The 17,972-nt window shown below is 40.2% G+C and overlaps 1 protein-coding gene across 7 annotated transcripts in view; it reads right to left on the bottom strand.

Annotated features, from left to right (window-relative positions):
- Positions 1–1,243: 1,243 nt before the first annotated feature.
- ACOT9 (acyl-CoA thioesterase 9) overlaps positions 1,244–17,972 on the bottom strand; it is a 31,036-nt gene continuing 14,307 nt past the window's right edge. For 3 of the 7 annotated variants that reach the window (XM_087757004.1, XM_087757002.1, XM_087757005.1), the window contains 12 exons: positions 16,654–16,824; positions 16,442–16,479; positions 13,928–14,011; positions 13,219–13,322; positions 12,025–12,098; positions 9,919–9,986; positions 8,845–8,956; positions 7,605–7,695; positions 7,008–7,093; positions 6,108–6,195; positions 5,717–5,867; positions 1,249–5,464 (listed from right to left, as the gene is read on the bottom strand). In XM_087757004.1, the coding sequence (XP_087613130.1) occupies positions 5,406–5,464; positions 5,717–5,867; positions 6,108–6,195; positions 7,008–7,093; positions 7,605–7,695; positions 8,845–8,956; positions 9,919–9,986; positions 12,025–12,098; positions 13,219–13,322; positions 13,928–14,011; positions 16,442–16,479; positions 16,654–16,808 (1,110 nt within the window). In that variant the 5' untranslated portion in view covers positions 16,809–16,824 and the 3' untranslated portion in view covers positions 1,249–5,405. Of the gene's footprint in view, positions 5,465–5,716; positions 5,868–6,107; positions 6,196–7,007; positions 7,094–7,604; positions 7,696–8,844; positions 8,957–9,918; positions 9,987–12,024; positions 12,099–13,218; positions 13,323–13,927; positions 14,012–16,441; positions 16,480–16,653; positions 16,825–17,972 lie in introns of all 7 variants that reach the window. The other 4 variants (XM_087756999.1, XM_087757001.1, XM_087757000.1 and 1 more) reach the window with 3 other exon arrangements.

Genomic DNA, 17,972 nt, shown 5'->3' with positions numbered 1-17,972 from the left:
CTGATTTTGTAGACTTTGGTGAGTATTGAGCAGCTCTCCAGATTAGTCACCCCAGATAGAGCGCAGAAGCGGCTGCTTGACTTTTGCTTCAGCTCCGATACAAGGAACACCTCAGCGCGTGACCAGCGCAGAGGGAAGCCCGGCCAGAGCAAGCAGAGCTCCCCCAAGCCCCAGCTCCCCCATCCCTGCGAGGCCTGGGGAAAGAAGGAGCTCCTGATCCCATCCAGAGGGGAACGCAGGCACGGCGGGACCAACGCCAAAGGCTGTTAATGTGCTGCTCCAGCCCGTGTGATCTCAAAGACCAGAGGGCAGCACGTAGAGAGGCCGTTTCTCACATTACTAGGCTGTAAATCAGCTGCTTGAATTCTACTTGGGATGTTGTTTACAGCCTTTATCAGCCCTGAAGCACAAAAAACCCATCATCAACACGGAGAACATTCAAGTAACTCCAAGCAACTGCAAGCGTGACGAAGGCAGGCCCAGCTATTACATGGCTATTCCTAAGCAGCCCGAGGCACAAAGCACGCCTAGCACTCGCGTATAGCGCTTGTGCCCTCCTCCTCAGCGGCTTTGCCTGCCTCTCCAGCCAGGTCGCTCTCGTTCGCGCCTGCTGCTCTCCCAGCAGCAAACACCTCTGTTGCGCTAAGGCAGCAAATGAGACGTTAGGAAGACAGAGACGAGTTATCATCACCCGCGCGTTGAACGCGCTCCGTCCAGCCCACGGCTCCGTGGGGAGCCAGGTGAGCAGCGAGTTACGGCAACAAAACCACAGGCTGTTTCGCTGTGGCAAGCACAGCAGCAAGAGCACCAAACCAAAGGAGACGTCGAAAGCTGTACGAACCCTGAGCTGAGAAAAGAAAACAGGACGGAGAACTCTTACTGACTGAAGAAAACTGAGGCCGTCTGCACGCTTCGAACGTTGCAGGTTTAGGTCCACAGCAGCGTAGCTGTGCCAAATTTGAAGGCCCCAGCCCTCTAAATGCCTAAGAAATTTTTTTTTTTTTTTAAAAGCAGTTCAATAGGAATAAGTCTTAGGGAAATAGTCCTTAAGCAAAAATCTGAATCGCTACGTCACATGACATATTTGAAATGAAAGATTATTTCTGTGGAAAGAGAGAATGGGGTTTTACAGAGATCTGGATATGCTGGTAGGGAAGCTTAGGAAGGAAAAGACTGGGCAAAAAAAATGCAGAAGTGCTGGTGTTTGAGGGGGAGAAGTGGGAGTTTGGGGGCAGAGTGGGAAATAAAGGGAGATCCTCAGTTCCACTGTGCCTCCAGGAAAAAGGGAGACCGACGGACAGGAGATGAGATCCCTGAATAGAAGAATAATATTGGAAACTCGGCAGGGGGCAGGGAGGGAGAAGCACTGAAGCCTGTGGGTTTGGGATCATAAGGATTTGCTGGCTAGGAACATTTGTGACAACCCCACCGCCGCCGCCTTTGGACGGGCACTCCAGCAAGCCTACCTCACTGAGCAACACCCCCTGATGCTGCCCCACCACCCGCAGATGCTCCGAGAAAGCTCTGCCTCCCCAGGCAGGCAGCCCTGCCTCTCTTGCAGTGCAGAGCCCTGGCGCTAGCCTACTTGCGACGCCTGTAAGGAAGAAACTCACTTTTAGCAGCATTTAATTCTGGAGATGACCCCCTCGTAGGCTCCCCACCAGCCTGGCAGACACAGAAGGCCTGGGGGACTGGTCCCTGCTGCAGGACAGCACCTGAATTTTCTGCTGAGCAGTTACCAGGTAAAGAAGTGACACCGTGAGCAGGGACCAGAACCCCTACCGCTCTCCTTTCTGAGTGCCCCAAGCACCAGCCCCCAGAGCCGTGCTCCTCTCCTCCAGACATCTCCCATTTCTGCTACGTAACAGAAGATAAAATTGAGTAAGGAGCAGCCAATGCCCAGAAGCGCCTCCGGCCTTGTGGACAGGAGGCCTGCAGGGACGAGGATCCCTCGCGGCCAGGGCAAGTGCTCCAGTGTATTTTCGATGCAGGTATCGTCATCCAACTTCACCTTCCACAAAAGGAGTCCCCAGTTTCCCTTTCATGAAAGCTGAGTATTTACGTGAAAGCTGAGTATTTACTGCATTGAACGTGCAGTAAAACCAACTAAGCATGCAGAAAGTTGAGAGCAAGTTTCTGAACTGCACCCTCGCACAGCGGCCCGTGCTGCACCAGCTCCAGTAAGCTTCTTCCCAGAATGCCGTACACCGCGACGTGGCTGCAAAGGAATCGTGCGTATTTGAAGAAGGGCTACCAGAAGCGGTTACAGTAAGTATGAGTAAGTAATTTTAATGTTTTTTTTAGACACAGAAAAACATTTAAAACAAAGTGCTTTTTTAGGCACTGAGCTCAGCCAGTCCCACAGAAATCTCCTTTTATATCACCACTAACTACTGAGAGGGTTAGGGGAGGCAATCCAGCTACCACAGACTCCCTCCTCCTCACTGTATGCCAAGATGCGATGGGCACAGAAACATTTACTTCCCACTGCAGAGCCGCAGCCAATTACACAGATAGGTTCACAATAAATAAAAATATTTTCTACCGCTACCTTTAGGCTTGTGTGGTAACGGTCACTTACAGCAGTGACGGGTTGGTCATTAAGTTGCAATATAAACTCAACATGAACTACTATGTTAAAACATTTTAATTCTGAATGTGAGATCTGAGAACAATTTTCTCTCACACACAAAGGTATACAGCAACATGCATAAATAATACCCTTGAACAGAGATACATTTAGCCTGTTACCAGAGAGGGTGACAACTTGGAGTTACCTCCTCCGAGTAAAAAAAATATGTGAGCGCATATTCTAGGTCTTTCTGTTTATTACTGTATATATTTTATATCTTTTACATACGTATATATATACACACACGCACACATTCTGTATGACTGTACATACATTCCTGTAACTACTGTGATTGTGGTACATGATTAAGTTATCATGAACTCTGAAAACACACTAATTCTTCTAAGCATCTTCATTTGTGGGATTCATTTTCTTCACTGTGTCCAGAGGTTTTGATGTCATGCCTTGCTCCCTACTCTATTACCTCTTTTTCTCCTCTCCAATCCCTTCCCGAAGGCTGAATTTAGAAATCATGACAAATTCATATATAAATACAGCTGAAAAGGCAGCAGAGGAAGAACTTGGTACCCCCTCAGCTTGCAAACGTTATACAAAAGTGACGCAGGTAGGACCACTGGGTCAATGACGAAAACCTGCAGATAGCCAGGAGTAATCCATAGTTCTGAAACAGATCCCTCACTGCCTGCCTTCCCACTCAGTTTTTAATAGCCAACGGTGATCCATGAAGCAAGGGGGGAAGAAGCTGGGATAGAATTTCAGTTCTTTACGTGTGTGGTCAGTCAGGCATATTCAGCTTCCAAAGAGTTTTTAAAAGGAGAAAAGCAGAAAATACAATACATATCCACAGTGTCATAACCATTAAAGAAAAAGACTGTAACATCACGCAGCTGAATCAGCACTGGAGGGTAGCTGAAGAGAGAAACTATGTAAGGAACCAAGAGCTTACTGTCACTGCGATGCATGAATCTGATCCGCATCAGGCAACACCCCCGTGCCTCCACTGGAAAGCTGTCTAACTTAGGAGTACAGGCAGCCAAATCCTGGAGAGGAAAGGCTGAGGTATAACAACATGCTGGTTATTACAATGCTCACTCTCCTCACGTGAATAGCAATCAGCTGTTAGGAGCCAGGAACTTCATGCTATCCTACCACCAAAGGAAGCTGGTCCTAATTGTGAATTTCTCAAAAACCTTCTTACTCAGAAATAAAATTTCAACAAGTTACTTCATTTTATCAACCTGTTTCATGCATCTGTGCTGATTCACATCGTTTCTACTTGCTGCTTCCTGATTTCAAAACATTTTAAACCTCGCAGGGAAGCTGGAGCCTATTCTCATGTATTATTTAAGACATCATATTTCATCCATTTAACCTACCATGGAGCCCAGCTACTCCTCTTTGGATATCTTGACCAGACAGGATATCCGTCCTGATTTGAAGGTATCAGAAGTCCAATTTTGTGCTTGTGACTAATCTTCCTCACTGCTAAAAGCTGATGCCTCCCATCCACTCACCTTCCTAATTTCAGGATGTTGGGCTTTATCTGCCCGATATCAGAGATAATTAAAACTTTATTCACTAGGTCAGAAGCACTTCAGTATCAAGAACTTTCTTCCTGTTACTTATACGCCATAGTTATGTCCACCGTGGCGTCCCCTCTGTGGTGGGGAATCACTCTGTCCTTCACAGGTAAACCTGACAACCTTTAAAGCTGTGCAATACTCGTATTTCGTTACTGTCTGCCAAGGAACCAGACAAATAATCCAGCTGAGGAGGCTGTCCTCTAGCTGTACCACCCCTCAGTAGGATAAAAATCCTCCCACTGCTCAGAGCTGCTCAACACAGATTCTCTGGAGCCCTAACTCCTGCATCAAACATAACCATTACCACTTTAGCAGCATTTTACCTTTCCTGCTCCCAGTCCCTAACAAATCAAAACGTTCTGCTCCACAATGCCACTTCCCAGTCCCACCCAATCTCACCAATCAGATCTCTACTCCACAGGCCATGAGAAATCATTCATTAAGGAACTCACGGTTATACCCAAAAAAAAAAAAAAAAAAACCCACCAAAAACGTTAGAAGAGGCTGGCAAGGACTGGCTGTACACAAACAGAATGCCAAAAGAAACCATCTGGCCACCTCATTTCATTGCAAAAATCAGTTTCCTCCCAAGGGAACATGAAACCATCCAAAACAGAAGCTGCAACAACCTTGTAAAATCCCAGCTGATGGGAAACACCTGCTTTACCTTGTGCACACACTAGTAACTTCTGAGCTTATGCTGCTGCCCAGATGCATGTGTCCTTGTTAAAAAAAAAAAATAAGACCCTAAACCTAATTTACACAAGAATGTAGGTCAAATGGCTTCATCTGTGTGTATCTACTTACTGCACACATTTTTCTGATAGAACTTCTATCCCTTATCAGGGAAACACAGAGGAGAGCTACTAAGGGAAAGAAGGCAGATGGTGACAAGACAGCAAAGGTCGTAATGAGATCTCTCAAAGTAGACAAAGAGAAGCTACCTAAAGCTTAAGATCGTATTTTTTCAGTCTTTTTTCCTAGCATTGGCATGTAAAAGTAGATTTCAACAAATCCTAGTAGCAGAGAATAAAAAATCCAAATATATGGAAATACATAAATAGCACTAAAAAGTTATTTTTTGTTGTGGGGTTCAGGTTTGATTTGGGGTTTTGTTTTGGGGTGGGTTTTTTTTAGAATTGCAAGCACCTGTCTGTTTAGCCATCTCTGGTGACAACTCCTTCCAAGACAGCATGCTGCTACACTGCTGATGCAGCATTCAGTGTGTGTCAGATTTCTTTCATGACTGCAGCAAAGTGTCGCTTCCCATCTAAATACAACATGGACTCTGAAATAAAGTGGAGAAAGAAGAGAATCGCATTAGTAACTTAGTATCAATACTGGGCAACTACACAGAACGCTAAGATTAAGCAGCAATCCACACTGTCATCAAAGCATAAAATAAATGTGGTTTGCCATGAAATCCTGTTAAATTCTTCAAATGCCAATAGTTCATCTACTAAAATGACCAACGTTGCAACAGAAAGCAAGCCGTCTTGTCTACAGAGTTATGATGACAACACATTAATTGGATACTTGCCTCCATAAGTTTTGGGGACAACCTGTGGGACCTCATTTTCTGACATAAATGTGAAATGGAAGATATTGGTTGTCTGGTGCTCCCTGGTATCTGCATCATAAACCTCACTGTGTACTCTAACCTGGATGTAGTTTTTTTCTGTGTAACAGACCTACACAATTAAGACAAGAGTTATAGTTCGTAATTTATCATTGGCGCTGAAAAACTGTAACAGACTTCACTGCACTGTTTAACAAGAAAAGTTATAATAATATAATGCATATTCCTATATATAGTAATTAATATATATAATGCATATATAATCTCATAATGCACCATTCATTATCAGTGATTAACAGTGACTACAGCAAAGATAAGTCTTTCTCCTTTTCAAAAAGAAATCAACTCCTACCTGTCCGGAAAGCAGTAATAAGGATCCAACCTCCACTGGCCTCTGAAACATGATATCGTCAACGGATACAATAAAAGGTCTGGAACCCCTGAGCAAGAAAAAGAGACATTTCTTCTCAAGAATAACAAGGGTGTTTGGAGAAAACTTTATATGTTTCATTTTCAGCATTTTAATGAAGGGTCACTAGAAAATAGATCTCTCTCTTAAACACAAGCCACAGGAAGTGCTAAAGAATTACGTCATCACCCAAGACAAAAATAAGTGGAGAAACCCTCTCACAGGCATAAAAATATACACTCTCTAAGGATACATTATTGCATCATTATTGTATCGTATGACTTACACTTGCTAGGCAATCTTCATGCCATCATTGCTTAGGCCTCAGTTTTCCAAGCACTGACATAAAATAAATTAACTTTCTATCAGGCTGTGCATGCTCCATTAACCTTATGCATAGATCTCTGCTGGGCGATGACCTCAGTCACACTTTCTAAGCACAAGCAGTTACTAGAAGTTGTTCAGAAACCACTCCTCTTGTGTACGGGATGAAAAGATGTAATATTTATTTGATAGGGTGTCTATTTTATATGGTTAGAAAGAAAACATATCTTCAAAAGTCAATCTCAATAGCTCGGTAAGACAAAAGAAAACAGAAAAAGGATGTATTTTGACATGTAATGCTTAAAAACCAAGCTCCAAGGAGCAAGATGCCAATCTCTTCATAAATACAACAGACACTCTAAGTAAGATAGTGCTGTGCACTAATAGTGCAAGATTCTGCTAGACACCTAGGTCTTTTCTACTCAGATTGTCATTAGGTTGGTTAGCCTGGCTTCCTGACCTATGTATATGTGTGCACAGTGCTCTGGATTATATAAATATTGCAGGTCTACAACTCACCCATAGCTGCAAGCAGTTGCCCATCCCAGTTCAAACGCCTTTCTCATGAGAAAGCCCCCAAAGATCCTATTGAAGATGTTCCGTTCCTGTATGTAGAAACAAAAAAAAAAAAAAAAAAAAAGAAAATCAAACTGCTATATTACATATATTCTTTTCAAAGCATTGTGTTGAAGTCTGCATTTCAGTTCACAGTATTTAACAGAACTTCCAGCATTTGAATGTATAAAAAGCACTACTGAAATATATACGCAAAAGTCCAAGTGGCTGAGGCAACTTTACATACCAGGAGCTCATCCAACTCATTTGACAACATAAGATAAAAACTCAAAATTGTGTCAGCCACCAGAAGCCCAACGTAAACACTTTGCAAAGGAATTTCTTTCCACAAAATGAATAGTCTGGTAAGAAAACAAAGTAATTAAAAATCTTCTATTTTGAAGTGGCAATCCATACAGATAATAGAAAAATGACAAGAGAAACCAAGATCTAGATACATTGCAAGGACTGCAGAACTGAAACAAAATAATGGATTGACTATTCTTACAAGACAATTCATAAGTAACTGTTTCTGTAATTCATTAATAATTTTCAAAATACCTGAGGATGGCAAATCTGTAGGCCTTTTAACTTTGCATCTTCCATCCACACTGAATTGGGTGGTAATTTACGACTCCGGAAACTTACTGTCCTTTGGAAGAGACAATAAACTTTATAGCCCACATTAGTAGAATTCAGCAAGTCAAACACACAAATAGCAAATGTAGACACATGCTAAAACAAAAAAACAAAAAAAAAACCCAAAAAACCAAACCACAACCACCAAAAAAAAAAACCAAAACAGAAACGCTATCACTAAAAGCTGTTCCAGCTGACCTTGAAGCCTTAAAGTGATACTTTGATTTGTTACTGCAATAAGCATACACTCCCGATCTTTCAAAAACTTCTGCTGATATTCAAGCTTATGTGAATGAACAAGCTCAAGAAAGGTACATGAAAGAAAAGATGAATCACAACCACAAAGCACACGCTTTGTCAGAAAAGCCTTACTCTGTTTAAGTCATAACATGAATTAAAAGCACACAATGAGCTAACAGAGTAATTCAACATCAAACATGCAGACGGTTTGAGGTTTTCAAATCCAGATAGAATGTGTACAAAATACATCTGCTAATTTTAAGGGAAAGCATGTCTCACTTTGCTGAACAGCTTTGGAAATAACAATTGTATAATGTTAGTAAATTAAAGAAATAATAAATTATCCACAAACACAACATTGCATTAATGTCATTAGGCATTGTTCTATCACCACTGGCACTGGACAATTTCACAAAAATCTCAAGTACGCCAACAACAGTCTCCCTCAAATAATGTTGTCAGGTATTATATTTAAAACACTTTGCAGGGTTACTTGGTTAAAATATGGCCAACTCCTGCCCTCACAGGGTTTTTTCTAGATATCACGGCAGAAAACTCTTAGATTGTGCAAATGACGTGGCTGCAAAACCATTCCATTCCCTTACTTGGTTAAACATCATTAACCTTTTTCCTCAAGATTATTCCTAACAGCTTGCTCAGAAGCTCTTTGTGCTTACACTGTCACTTTCGCCATCTTGGCACAGCTAACACTCTAACAACAGAAGACTCTCTTAAGAGACACAGATGTCACATTAAAGTTTGTACCTGTGTTTCAAATAAAATGTCACAAAATTTAAATGGTGAAATGGGAAAACAAAATGCGTGCATTTATTCCAGACTACCCTTTTATGAGCACCCACTCTTTTTTTTTTTTTTGCTCTTTCATAAGACTTTAGTTCTCCTCCACCCTTCCCCTTCTTGCCTTGTGTCCAATGTATTAAGGAATATGTCATGAACAATGTTTCTTTCTTCTGCAGTGGGAGCCATTTTCAGTAAGGAAGCAGTGCTGAAATCAATCCTCTTCAGCTTGTTCACTAAACATAAAAAAAAAAAAAATCATATTAGAGTTCAAAGAAAAAAAAATTTGGCTTGGCTCTGAAGATTTTAACCTGGAATCAGTTGTCTCTTTCCTTTTTTCTTCCCCCCCTCCCCCCCCCCCAAGTTAAAAGCTGTAACTTCACAGTCCCATAGATTCAAACAGAAATTTGGCTTTTAGAATTGACTGCATTAAAGAAAAAATAAGGCAGAAGTTCACTGTTACCTCACCAATGTGATGAAGACCATTTATACATATACTGTGATACTCACCCACTGCTCCTACAGAAAACTTAAGTACTCCCCTCAAAGTACAGAAAAACATATCAAACAAGAAACCCTACAGCACAATCTTCTTCAGGTTTTGCCAATGGTACAAGAATGCAAATTTATGACAGAACTCATTACCATAGGCCACAATGATTGAAATTTTAGCTTAAAAGTTCTGTTCAGTTTATTCAGTCTTTAATGTTTCTCTAATTCTCTGCTTTAAAATTCCAGTTTGAAACAAAAGAAGATGGAGCTACACACTCCTTTGCCTGCTCTGGCCCTTTCTTTTTCTGAGTTTCTTTCCAAAAGGAACATGAACATGGGCACCCAGACAGGTAAGGAGCTGTGATGCACCCAGCAGACCCACCACAGGGGCAATCCATCAGCCAGAGCATTAGGAAAGCCTGTGCTGCGCTCAGGTCTGAAGCGGAGCGAGCATCTTGGAAACAGAGAAGTCTAGGGGGGCTGCAGATGTGCTCATCAGGACTGCCCTTGTCTGTCAGTTTAGCCAAAGCATTTCCAAGAATGAAATGGTAGCCTTTTAAACTCTCTTACACTACTGACACACATGAGAACGAAAATCTGATTTTAAACAAATTAGGAGCATTTCTAAGCAGCAGAACTTTTGAAGTCTACTGCTGCTAAGTTGAACCTGAGGCAGAAGTGCATACTACCAGGAAGTATGACATACATTCCCCTTGCCTGAAGATTTCTTCTTCCTCAGGGGTCTCAGGAACAAGTGGATTAACAAATGCCGGCCTACAGACAGGAATTTTTTTTAAGTTACAAACATTATAAGAATTTGTCCTGTGAATACATTATAACAGTCTTCCATGTTTGGTTACATACACATTACAAGATGAAAAGACACACACTTCAGGTTACGTGGCAGCTGCCAAGAGAATATCATATTAGCTTTAACTCTGAAGAAGCAGTTAAGTCATCCAACCACTATCTAGTATAATTGAGAAAGAGTAAGCAATGTGTCTATGCTTCTTAAAGAGCTAAAACTGCACCCACAGATTATAATGAAGATTATTCATGCAGAAAGCTGCTTAGAAACTCAGAAAATGAAGATGTGATGATCTAGGATAGTCTAAAAGAGATACACAAAACTTGAACGGTATCGTTCCTCCTGGAATAGAAAGAGCACAGTGCCGTAGCTAGCAAGTGTTCTTATAATCTACACACTCCCGTTACAGCCTTATCAACAGCCAAAAGCTGTTTACCACATGTACTACTTATCAAAGAAGATGATATGAGGCTGCCTTGAGTACAAATTTGGATGTTTATTTTACTGCACAAATAAGTTTACTCTAACCTAATTATATAACATTTAATTATTTATTCTCACAAGGCAAGGCAAATCCTTATTTTCAAGAGCCATTCTTCCCCATAATTTCCAATTATTATTTTTCCAATTATTATTTTTCAGTTCACCTCTACCCCAAGCCTTTACTCGGGCTGGTGACAGGAGGCATGCAGAGAGGACCTTTTCGCTTGGGACAAACTGCTCTTTCCTGGTTTGCTAATGCTCTGGATTTTGGAGACACAGCAGCTCCTTCTCCATCGCAGAGCTCCTTCTCCCTCTCTTCAGCTCACGACACATCTACATCAGGTCTCCTGTCTAAGCCCCAAGCTGCTGAGATACAAGCATTGCAATGGTCCAAAAGCCACACAACCATGTTTCTGTGGCATTATAACCAACCTAACATACCCCGTACCTCTCCAAAATGTTTTTACCTCACGTAGAATAAATACCTTCCTGATATGGACAGAATGCTTCCAAAACACAGCTTGTGGCCAGCTGGCTTGAAGAACAGCCACTCAAGTTTGTACCTCTCTGCACAAGGCCACGTAGGCTTGTCCTCAGTCAATCTGCTAGTGTATAATTACATCAGATTTGATGTCATTCTTTTGTAAAACAAGTCCTTAAAATGGGAACCATAAATATAAGTATTTTTCTTTTAAATGTATAGTATGTTAATGGGTTCTAAAAAAACCTCATAAATCGGAAGGAAACCAACCTAATGACTACTTCTAACGTTATCAGAACTAAATAACTACATCAAGCAAAACCCATTCATTAAATACAGGCAATTATTTAAACTAGTTATAAACAGAACATTTTTTACTACTTTTGCAGGCTATACAAGAAAGAGGTAAGAAATACAACCAATTTTTCTGGTGCTGGAGTCATAAACCAAAACTGAAACTGAGCAGCCTGTTCATTTAATGTCTAAGGAATTACAGAGAGAGTAAAACCAGAAAAATAAGAAAGTTAGGTTTTTTTAAGTTCTGCAGGAATACTTATCAGTTCCATGTTACTTACATAAGCAAGTTTTAGGCTGAATTATTCTGATGATGCCTATCGTGTCTGTTAGTGAATTAATGGCATTATTCACTCAAAAGACTATTTAACCATTGAAACTCAATCTTTTCCATTTTTATGGCAAGAAGGCAATTAATTCTAACTAACTACTACAATGCAGGTGGGTTTCTAGCAGACTCATTCAATTCTGCGGTCATCAGGCCAGCCATTCAAACACAGGGAAAATCCGTTAAAGAAAAGGGTCAGGTCCCAAGACTAACAGCAATTCCCGGTATCATCTGACTGCTGAAATCAATGCCCTGAAGCTTGCCGCAGGAATGTAACACATGCCAGCAGAAAACATCAACTATGTCATTTATTTATCACCTACACTATATGGCTTCTGCACATACATAGCAAGCTGCCATGTTTGCTATTTTCACCACAGCAGGAGTCTGAAAACTATTTTCCTGTCCTACAAATTACCGTTTATTCTCTGGATCCCGGGCCACCATGACAAAGGTTGCATCTAACACAGGGCTGTAATCACCATCATGTAGCTAAGAGAGACGGAAAACAATTATATTTTTAAACTCTAAAATTGTAAATGTGCTTAGCAAGCTATTCAGTTGACATCAACTATGCCATCACGTTATTAATGTTGTTTACTTTCACATTCTGTCATCCCTTCCAAGATCTCTCACAATAGGTCAAAGAGAAGGAATTAACACAAATCAAAACTCTAGTTTCAGGAATTCTGCAATGTAAACATTAAGCAGGGAATGCTTATTAACTATTACTTTCAGCTAGGAGTGGAGGAAGTCAACACAGACATTGTAAAACGACCCACTTACCCTTTATTCTGAGAAATGCCAAAACAACATTTTTTTTTCAATACCAAATTGCCACTAATGCCAGCACTGCGAGGAGTTCAGGCAATAAAGGTGTAACATTATCTTCTACATCAGTGACTTTACTTAAGGAGACCAACTGAATAAAAAAATATTTACTTGTTTATCTAAATTATAGCCACTAATACCAAGTGTTTATAGCATATCTTTCTTACTCGAAATAATTACATAACTGAATTAATGTTTCAGTTAACTAATGAATTGACAGTAAATACTCAATAGAAATGTTAAGGATTTTTAATTGAATTATTAATATTCTTTTTGTTTCCTGCACAGTGTAGCTTGCTTACACCTTTCATTTAATTTATTTTCTATTATTTAGTATTTAATAACTTATTACAAAAATTATGTTCCACAATAGATAAGATGAATACAAGAGATACAATTTAATACTGAATCTGAATACCAACATTAAAATTTATAAATCTGTAAAATGCAAAAGTATGAGGAAAATAAAGTTTCTCAAAAGCAGGGAGAAACTTATTTTGAACACACAGAGCACAGCCACCTGTTTTTTCTGTAGGAGTACTGTGTTGCAGTCTAATTACAAAATGCTGGTTAAGAAAAACGCATGTCTTGAAAAAAAAATTAGCAACAGAGTATCTTGCTGCACCTAGGCTATTGGAAGTCGTCTTGGTCTTGAAACACTAGGGCTGACTCAAGCCCTTCAAAAACAGTTACTCTAGAAAATATAATTTAGATTGATAATGTCATCATTCAGAATTCCCCCTGAAGCACCTCATGCCTGTCATAAGTCACAGGAACTAACCTGCAGCATGTGCATCTTCACTTCCATTGAGGTCTTCCCAACCCAAGAAACATTGCCTGTGAATTTGATGTCACTGTCCGGATATATAATCTTCCTGCACAAATCTACAAGACAAACATTAGAGGTTACTGGAGACAGATCACTCACATCTGATATTAGAAAGACTGAATTCTCTAAGACCTCTTTTGTGTTCTGCAAGTGGCAACACACGCAAAGACAACCCAGAAAAGACAGTTGTTGCAAGGGACCACACTGCTAGCCTGCAGTTTCTCCCTTCCCAGACTTGTAAAGCCAGAACAGGAGGAGGAAGTAGGCACACAGGTGGCAGACGGATGGCAGACCCACAGAGGCGCTCAGCAGAACACGTGACAGAAGCAAGGCCCAACTCCACCAGAACAAACACCGTTCAATAACGAAGCTAAGAAACTCACATGCCAAAATAAAACCAAACACAGAAGCACAGGAAGCAAGGAAGTTGTGTTTTGAAGGGACGGGAAATAGGACATGCTGAAAAGCACCTACAAAACCCTCTTCTCTCCTCCCTTCAACAAAAGCCACAGTACTCAGAGTTCAAAGCCAAAACAAGATTAAGTGAACTAAACGGGAGAGGGAAGAAGGTATCCTCAGTAACAACCATGGGAAGGCAGTAGCTGCTGAAAGAGTAAGACAAACAGATGAAACCATTTCTACTGACCAAATTGCCACTTACTGATTTTATCCACCAGAGCTGTAACGATTGATAAGGGAGACCTTGGCTGCATTTCCTGCTTGGTGTGAGTGTAGCAAATAAGAACTGTGGAGAGACCAAAACCAGAGTCAGCTCTTTAACAAAAACTTCAGTGGAGCAGATCAAAGCCATCTTTGTGAAGCATAAGAAGTACCTGCATAACACAAACTAAAGTATCATAGTGTAGGAGTGCACATGACTTCCACATTTTCATATATGTAACTCACAGGATTGCTATAAAGAAAACAGTGATTTAGCAGCTGTCTCAGTTATATGCATATTTACTTACTACAAAGAGAAATTTAGCTGAGCACTTTAAATCAACCCAATCCCACGTAACCTCCTCCCTCTACCCCTGAAGCCCACTGTCTCAGATCCTTCTTACCTTCTATTTTGATTTCATGCAGGTTGTCCAAGGATACATGCTATCTGAGGACTTATTTGCAAATACTGATTCCTTTAAAGAGGTGCAGATTAGATAAACTGTGCCTTACAGGCATGAAAGCATAGTCAGAGGTATTCATCACACTGTAATTACTACTAGCCAAACCACTATTTAAATTAATTAGCTCTGCTCATAAGAGCACATCCAAGTAAACAGACTCCTTAGAGTAATAACAAGGCTGCAAAGATTTATTTTTTCTAGTACTCATGTGATTTTCACTCAACACAGATTTCCATAATCAAAAGTATCTGGTTGTACTTAATGAGATGAAAGAAGGAAGATCTCTGTCCTTCCAGGTAATCATAGAATCACAGAATCGTTAAGGTTGGAAAAGACCCTGAAGATCATTGAGTCCAACCGTTAACCTAGCACTGCCAAGTCCATCACTACACCATGTCCTCGAGCACCACATCTACCCGTCCTTTAAATACCTCCAGGGATGGAGACTCAACCACTTCCCTGGGCAGCCTGTTCCAATGCTTGACCACCCTTTCGGTGAAGAAGTTTTTCCTAATATTTAACCTAAACCTCCCCTGGCGCAGCTTGAGGCCGTTTCCTCTCATCTTATCACTCTTTACTAGGGAGAAGAGACCGACAATCTAAGACTAATCTAAGAATTTTTTTTTCCCTAAAATTACTGAAGTCACAATTCTATAAACCGTTATGCCTATCAACTCATGCCATCAATATGATTAATAAGAGTCTGAATGGGATGTATCTGAATCCTACTGTCAAAGACAAAAAACTAGAAGTCACACCTTTACGCAGTGTATCTGCCGAGATCACAGAAGATACTGGGGTGGGGGGTGAAACGGTATATTTTCCTGTGAAAACTGCTGACTGCTGACCATCATCCTGAATATTGTGTAACTGGGACAGAATCTTGATTAACCCCAGTGGAACGGACTGAAGCCCAGTATGACTACAAACAAGGCAAAAAAATTCTGTGCTGCAACAGGAAAAACCTAAGATCTTCACAGATTTCCAGGGAAAATAAACAAGGCACAGAATGAAAAACTGGCTTATCTCATCTACCAATGGATGGTAGCCAATAGTTTCAAGTCTCCTTTTCTAACTCAGGACAGGTACTGAGGCCACTATCTTTCGCACCCCAGAAAGAAGTATAAATCACCTAGCTATTTTGTCTGTCCTTGTCAGATAGATAACATGCATTCACTTGTTTCTCTGCCTCAGTTTTGCCCATCTGGACCCACAGAAGGTCTTTTTTTCCTGCCAAAAAAAATGTTCCATTCAGAACTTTCCCTTAATAAGCACTATTCTTTGTAAAAAACCTCCATCAAAATGCTCCAGACCCGCTACAGAACTTTGATGAAGAACAAAGTCACCTGGTGACACTTTAAGAGAAAAGTATCTCCAAGTTATATTAACAACCCATCACTTATTTTAGCTGCAAAACAAAAGTCAAAGATCTTGAACTTTTAAAGACCATGAATAAATGAAAAGGAAAAAAAAATTAAGAAAGTTAACTCACGAAACAACTGAGTTGTTTCTACCCGTAACATCAATTTGGAGACAGAACCCAAGAACCTATACCAAGTGTTTTTCATTTGTTCTCAATGGATACTTTTTGTTCTTTCCAGATTATAATCTCTTCTCCCCAAAAGGGAAGATTAAAATATTTGCACCTCACTAGCTGTTGGGTTTTGGGTTGGTTTGGGGTTTTTTTTAAGAAAAAAATCATATGTTTTAATTTGAAATAGCGCACTGCAAATTTTCTCTGATTTAACACTCAATGCAGATTCATAATCTATGATCACTTCTCAGTAAATTATTCTTGTAGCTGGTCCTTTACAAAACTGGCAGAGGCAAGAAGCCGAAGCTGAACAATTTTGCTTTTGTCTGTTCTTTATCATCCTTCCTCCTCTTTCACTGTCAGTATGTTTTCTCTTTTTCCTTCCCCTTTGAGATAGCGCATTGATGCAATTCCCTCCCTGAGGTCATACTATATCATACCAAACAGTGCTCAACAGTACTCAAACTCACTTTGTCTGCATTACTTGTGCATTCTTTACAAGGGCATAGATACATACCTCCTAAACTGTCAAGATCTTCAAGTATCCTTCCAAACCTGCAAGATACGTTTTTTTAACAATTAAATACCTACATCCATAGTAAATGAAAGTTAACACTTTCCTGTATGTGTTGCTTTATTATTTATATATATTATAAACATATACATTTAATATATTATATATATTTATATTATAAATATATTATATTTATTTGATGGTTGCTTTATTACCTTACGCTGTTGTGTACATTCAGGTACTTTTCTCTTATTTCAGGTTGACTTCCTAGAGGCAGAATAACTTCCAAGTAGCTATCCTTCATTCTCCTAGGAGAGAGATCTTCCTGACATTTTGCCAGTAAAGTATGAAGAGCTTTTCTTTCTTGCATTGCTTGCACATGATCCCTGGAAAGAAAAAAAACACTCCATCTGGAGTATGACAACAGAACTGCAACCCTAGCTAAAAGATGTCACACTGAAGATTATCAAAATGAAAACAAAAAAGTAGTAAAAACAGCAAGTACGCGTGTCTTGAAAAGAAAGTCAAATGCACATGAGATATGCTAAGCAAGACTACTGAAGAAAACTTTTAAATGGTTTTGTTTACAAGTGGAAAGCACATACTTTGCACTAAAGAGATGAACAAAATTTATCTAATTCTGAATGCTACCAAAATGCTTCCCCTTGACAAGAACAAATCAGACATAACTTAAACTATGAGGTTTTGCGCATATTCATGTCTTCCATAGCTACCGTATCACAACTCTTCCTATGGTGCCAATTTTAAAGGACTGACTGCCAACTTACAATCTCTCCCAAGAAGTAAAGCAGATGTAAAGTGTTGGTTAGTACTAACAACAAAAAGAACTAATCTGCTAAGACTTGCTGTCATCCACAGGTGACTTCTCCCTTTACAGCATCAGTTCATACAGCATACACTTGATCAGCAAGCTAAAAGAAAGGGAAAATTAATCTATTTCTCTCTTTCTCTCTCTTCCTACCCAGTCATCTTATGACTATACAGGAAAGTTACAGAAACAACACAGACAAGGGGGCACTACCCCTTCAGAGGTGCTTTTCCAGCACTACCAAGTCAGAGGGGTTGCAACTCTCACAAGGGAGTAAGAGCCAACTTACTGCCACTTCTTTCCCATCTACCAAGTTGGTTCCTTGCACAGGTATCTACGAGATATAACAATCTTGCCCAACATTCTCTCTTACCTGTTCCTCCAACGTTCCCTCCTCTTAAAAGTGCTACCTGACTGCATATAGCAAGTATTTCATAACATCCCTAGAATTAACAACAAAGCATTAAAAACCTAAGGGTTAAACGTGCCACAGTTACGGTATAAAGCCAAGGAGTGGATGAATCCATTTCATAGAGCAAGAGAAGGCATAAAACACTAAGTAATCAAACTTAATTTTAAAGTTGTGGATATGTGCCATTCATTCAGTTGTGCATGCTGCATTGCTGAGATCTGAGTGCCATTGTGTGTAACAAAACCAATTAGGAAAAAAAACAAACTGAAAGAAAACAACAGAAAGAACCTTTT

The sequence above is a fragment of the Nipponia nippon genome, unplaced genomic scaffold, assembly GCF_047370975.1.
Source record: "Nipponia nippon isolate SJK-2023a ecotype South Korea unplaced genomic scaffold, ASM4737097v1 scaffold_2, whole genome shotgun sequence".
Taxonomy (NCBI): Eukaryota; Metazoa; Chordata; class Aves; order Pelecaniformes; family Threskiornithidae; genus Nipponia; species Nipponia nippon.
The sequence above is the reverse complement of the archived record's forward strand: the minus strand, read 5'-3'. Positions and strand labels throughout refer to the sequence as shown.